General features: G+C 38.4%; 1 protein-coding gene across 1 annotated transcript in view; it reads right to left on the minus strand.

Annotated features, from left to right (window-relative positions):
- Positions 1 to 6,285, minus strand: part of TTC21B (tetratricopeptide repeat domain 21B) — a 3,240,027-nt gene that overhangs the window by 441,410 nt on the left and 2,792,332 nt on the right. Inside the window, exon 29 of the mRNA XM_044075355.1 lies at positions 4,658 to 4,853. Coding sequence (XP_043931290.1) covers positions 4,658 to 4,853 — 196 coding nt within the window. The remainder of the gene's footprint in view (positions 1 to 4,657; positions 4,854 to 6,285) is intronic.

Below are 6,285 nucleotides of genomic sequence, written 5' to 3' on the forward strand. Positions count from 1 at the left end.
CAAATCTGTCAGATTGCAAGGGCATCTCTTATGCACAGCCCTCTTCAGGTCACCCCACAGATTATCTACTGGATATAGGTCTGGGCTCTGGTTGGGCCATTCGAAAACTTTAATTTTCTTCTGGTGAAGCCATTCTTTTGTTGATTTGGATGCGTGTTTGGGGTCACTGTAGTGTTGATAGGTAAAATTCCTCTTCACCTTCGGCTTTCTAGCAGACACCTGAAGGTTTTGGGCCAAAAGTGACTGGTATTTGGAACTGTTCATAATTCCCTCCACCTTGACTAAAGTCCCAGTTCCAGCTGAAGAAAAGCAACCCCAAAGCATGATACTGCCACCACTATGCTTCACAGTGGGGATGGTGTTCTTATGGTGATGTGAAGTGTTGCTTTTGAGCCAAACATACCTTTTGGAATTGTGGCCAAAAAGTTCAACCTTGGTCTCATCAGACCATAACACATTTTCCCACATGCTTTTGGGAGACTTGATGTTTTGTTTTGCAAATTTTAGCCAGGCCTGTATGTTTCTCTGTGTAAGAAAAGGCTTTTGTCTTACAACCCTACCCCAAAGTCCAGACATATGGAGAATAAGGGAGATTGTTGTCGCACGTAGTACACAACCAGTACTTGCCAGAAATTACTACAGCTCCTTCAGTATTAATTACATCATCACTGCTGTCCTATATTTCCTCCACGTTTTGATGACTGCCTTCACTGTGCTCCATGGTATATCCAATGCTGTGGAAATTTTTTTGTACCCTTCTCCTGACCGATGCCTTTCAATAATGAGATCCCTTTGATGCTTTGTAAGCTCTCTGTGAACCATGGCTTTTGCTGTAGCAGGCAACTGAGTAAATGTCTGTAAAAGCCTACTAGAACAGCTGAACTTTATTTGGGGTTAATTGGAGTCTCTTTAATTGATGGCATGTGTGTACCCAAGAAGACTGAATGCTGTAATTAAATCAAAAGGTGCTTCAACAAAGTATTAGTTTAAGGGTCTGCACACTTATGCAACCAGCTTATTGTACATTTTTTATTTTTCCCCTAACAGATTTGTTTGTTTTTTCAATTGAATTATACAGACTATGGTCACATTAAAGGTGGGAAAAGTTTTGAAATTATTTATTGTGGTCTCATTTTTTTACATCACAAAAACCTGGCATTTTAGCAGGGGTGTGTACACATTTTATATCCACTGTAGCTAAGAATCCTACGTAATTCCCTGGCAGACATCTGGCTTTGACTTGACAAACTCAAGAAGAACTACTGGAACATCCCTACTTTTGTCTAGGAGAAGAAGAGCTCTTCCCAGGACAGAATCTAACAGACATCTCAGGAAAACTATTTCTGAGAGAAGGGATGGTAGAATATTTATTTTACTTCACTTGAAATTTCAAGATAGAGTAGAAGATTAGGAGCACTTGCCAAAGACTCTTGACAACTGGAAAAAGAGTCTGCAGCTATAAGACAATCATCCAAATATGAAAAAAAAAACCTGAATGCTTTGAAGTCTGCAAGAAGCAATTATTGGACCCAGACACTGTAAATACATCTGGAGTACAAAAACAGTCCAAATGGTAAAAAAACTGAGAACTGATAATACAACCCTGGTACAGAAAATCTTAAGAAACATCTGGAAAGTTTGAAATAGGAACATGATGGTGGCATATTTTTTAAGTCTAGCTTTAGCATTAAAACTAGTAAAGGGACAAGCGGTAACAGGGTCTGAAGGGATAACATTCTGAACTTTGTGACCTTGACAAATGACAGATAAAGGAGAGGCCTAGCTCAGGCCCCCAATATGCCTTCATTCTTTGGCACTACAAAAATCCTTAAATAAAATAAAACCCTTTTACCACATGACAGGCAGGTAAGGATTGTATGGATCACTCAGATAACATTTGTTTTGGAGCTGGAGGAAACAGAGATATTGGCATGGAGAATCTCCTGGAAAGGATAAGGAGAATACCACTGCCAGGTGTACCCTTGTTGAATTACTTTCAAAAGCCACCTGCATGAAGCAATCTGGTGATACAGAGGAAGGCACAGAGTCAGAGGAAGAGATTGCCAAGGTGGGTGAACAGGCAAATACTCAAGGTGGGTGAACAGGCAAATACTCATTCTGACTTTCTGGACTGTCATTGACTTTGAGAAATTTTGCCTTTCTTACTGCAGCCACCTTGCCGTTGCTTTTTTAAAATCCTGTTTGTTGTCACTTTGTGGTTTGAATTGCTTTTTAAAAAGGGGAGCTGCCTTAAAAATGGAATGTTGGAAGATTTGTCAACTCTTGAATCAACTTTACCCCCACATCAAATCTCTTAAGTATCTCAGCTCCAGAAGGGTGACACAGAACTTCCTTGTTCAGGGGAGAATTTAAAATTTCAGTTTTAACATCTTTAGGATGTTTTGCAACTGTAACCAAGCAAATCATGCAATGACTGAACCAAGTGCAGCAGCAAATTTAGAGATGGCACCAGATGCATCATTGTAACACTTTAAGGCATGTTTAATTGTATTAGAAGCAGGTACAAAAAAATATTTCAATATGTTTTTCACCTCAGAAAAGGCAAGGTTAACAATTAACTTTTAGATGCTGTGAAAATACAAAATTAAGAACTTCAACAAGTGAGCAAGGCAGTTTAGGCAGGGGAATGAACTTTCTTCCCAAGCTTTTCAAATGTTTTCCCATCGTGTACAGAGGGAATGGGATTAGCATTAGAAAAATTGTCTAGCATAATCACTTCTGGATAGAAAAACAAGTGTAGGGTCTGCTTTAAGGTTAGGAAAAAAAGTATTTGTGAGTCTGAAGTACCCTAGGGCAAGAGGCCGACGGTCATTTAAACTACAGGCTACCAGGATAACATTCTCTAAAGCAGGTAAATCAGAAAGAACAACTGCAGACTGAGGAATATCCACCTGTAACAAATCATAATAAAACTGCTAGGTAGCAGGAATTTCATTCAGATCCCACTGAAAAAAAGCTTTTTCATTTTAAAGTTTCAGGAGAAAGGTCTTCTAGGAGACATCTGAAACAATGCTTTTCTTAGAATCATAATCTTCACATTGTGAAGAAAATCCAGAAGCATAATTTTCTCCATTCATACCCTGCTCTTCCAGCTGAAAGTCTGAGTGAAAAAGAGAAAGTATTCTTTTTTTCTCTCTTTTCATTTCTGAAGAGGAAAAAGAAAAAACAGAAATTGATAACATAGCCAATCTCCTCTGTCCATTGAAAGAGAAACAAAACAGGAGAAGCCAAGGTTTTTTTTCCTTTTTGTTTTCTTTTATGTGAAACTACCTGGAAAAGGACTGAACCAAAGCAACTGGGGTTCAGGATCTCTTGCCCAGCTATGTGGTAGACCATCACCTACCCCATCCTCTGAGGCTGACGAGATTGATTCTCTTATCTACGGAAGGCAGCCCTACAGCCACAGAGGGTGTTTCCATCCCCCAGTCCTTAGTGGCTGTAGGTGTTACATCACAGGGACCAGGAAAAATGAACAGTTTGAGAAACCAAACCCAGCATCAGAAGAGTTATCCATCAACGAGTGAGACAAAGCCAGAGCCAGCCTGACACCTGACAACTTTCTTCCTGCAGACAGGAAAAAGAAGAAATGAGAATACCGGTAACTGTTCCATTGCTACAGCTGCAAAGGAGGCCTCAAAGACCGTTACTGGGGCCTGTAATAGTTGGTAACCCAAGTTCCAAATAAAAAAGTGGTTTTGAGGTTAAAAAAAAAACACACACACAGACAGTGCACCACATCCTGTCCCTAACATATGCATTCTCCTCAATAGTATTACAAAAAGTTAAAAAAAAAATTTAAATAGAAAACATCCGCAATAATTCACAGTAATATAGCCTCCTAGTACAAAATGATGGTACAAACAAACAAAAAAAGCACCAACTTTCTCTGAAAAAGAAGTGGAAAGATTTCCCCAAAAAGGGACTTGTATACCCAGCCTTAAAAACTAGCCAGCTGTCAGTTCCAAAAAGCATCCAGACGAATACACATTAGTAGCAAGAAAGCTCTGAAGCATTTGGCAGTCTGCTTTTTTATGTGGAAGGTTAGCTTTGCTAAGTCGGCTGGCCACTGGTTATGTCCTTGGAAGAATATGACCCAAATAGCTTAGACTACTGCAGCTGTGATCTAATGGTGAACATCTTCGGTTATACAGAATGAATGAACTGTGCCCTTAAACCTTTGAAACCTGTCAAAGGCATCTTGACATGTAAGACAGTAGTGACTACTGAAATGTATGGAAGAGAATCTGGTCTGCAGCCAGGGATACAGAAAGAGAGAAGTGATAAGTGGACAAATTGTTAAAGAAACTGTCTCTATTCATACCTATAAATACTGTGGTAATGCAGTAATATTTTATTGTTAAATCTATACAGATGCATTATTCAATCCAACTTACTGTTAAAGGTCGTATTACAAAACAATGCACTGTTTTTACTTTTGAGTCATTAATACTGCGTTTTTGTTTTAAGGAAAACAATAAAATGCTATTATAAAAAATACTCAGTTCAGAAGTAAAATGTATACCAATTTCTCTTAAAGTCAATGTTCTCTATGCTCCACATACTTCAACATTTTAATTGTAAAATTAGCATAACATTGAACAAAATATAAATCTTACAAATAGAAAACTATACAAACCTCAGCTGTTGCTATGTTAGTAAAGGCATTCAAGGCTTGTTCAACATTTGTTTTTTGTTTGGTTGCTAAAAGGCAATAGTTTTGCATGATGCGCAGCTGAACATGTCCTTGAACTGTCTGTGGTTTAAGCTCTTTTAAAAGTTTTTCTGCTGTTCTTACTGCAAGCTGCTCAGACTCATGTTTCTCTGTGGAGTTTCTAATTACAATAAAACAAAATTAAAACAATCAAGTTAAAGATTTCAGTACTAATGATAATAATGGTTTCTATTAGCTGAGAAGCAACAATGACACTAACAATTTTAATGCAAAAAAAAAAAAAGATGGGAGTTTTAATGGGGGTTTTAGTTATTTTATATGCCCTTATTCACTTTTCAAAACAATAGAATATAAAACACATAAAATACAGGTACTCCGCCTATGTGTTGATCTATGAGAAGGCCCTCTGCAGTGTACAACTTTTAGAGCTGTTTCTTCTGAGACTACATCTTAGCACAAAAATCATGCATTGCAGCAGCTCCCATGCTTGTGCATGTATGTGCCTCCTGTCAGCATGTGGCATCACACCTCAGGTTTGAAGGGAGCATCCAGCTGTTGTACTCCATAGTTGGACTGCTCCATGTAACAACCAAATACTCAGAAAATACAAATAAAACAAAACAAAGTACATAAATTCCCCGTTCACAGGAAAACCATCTGCAAAGCATGTGTACGGGCCATCAAGAAACACAGAATGGTGGTATTGTAGACGAAGAACAACTTTCACTTACCAGAGACAAGACTAACAAGTTTTCTGACTCCTTCATTCACCTCTGAAACTTCTGAATGATCTATAAAGCCATCTAAATGAGCAACAAACATAGCTAAAGAATTCCACCAGCTCATTTACTTCCCCTTGAATGTAAACAGCTATGAGCAAAATGTTCTGATGTACTGTTAAGTGCAAACTTGTATCAGTTTTAGAAAGACAGTACCAGTGAATACCCCCTGCTTGTTTACATACTAAACCTGTTTACATGACGAAAGCAGGAAGGGTTCTTACAACAAATGTAAATTTGGAATGTGATAAATATACTTGCAGCTTGAGTAGTTTTCAGTGCATTCCCATTTTTTAGGGATCCCTGCACCCTGAATCATGGAACAATCTAAGTGTGCACTAGAAACCATAACAGAAGCATCTACTGTATGAATGATGGATTTAGCATAAGAGAAGACAATCCCACTTTGAGAGTGGTGGAGACTTCTGGTCACTCTCAAAAGCCTAGTGATAGAGGTCTGACACAAGATGGTGGTTCTGGAAGCCATGGGTATTTAATAATTTAGCAAAACCAAATCCATCTAAAGACAGATGAAAAGAATGATGAAAATGTTGCTCTCCATAAAGCCTAAAAGGAGCAGAAGAGACTGGACAGCCATGTATCCTGCCCCTTCCTGTGGACAAGAACATGCCCCCCCCCACAGAAATACCAGTCATGCAACTAAGGCAACACTAGGAGGTCCTTATTTTACATCTGAAATCTGGAATAAAAAAGATTTAAACAGAAATGGTTAACTAGAAACATGTAGTAGGACAACTTAAATAGCGTCAAGGTAGAAAACCTGCAGATGGAATAAGTAAAGGTCATGTGCAA

The sequence above is a fragment of the Protopterus annectens genome, chromosome 6.part1 (genome assembly GCF_019279795.1).
Source record: "Protopterus annectens isolate FY-2018-M chromosome 6.part1, PAN1.0, whole genome shotgun sequence".
Classification (NCBI taxonomy): Eukaryota; Metazoa; Chordata; order Ceratodontiformes; family Protopteridae; genus Protopterus; species Protopterus annectens.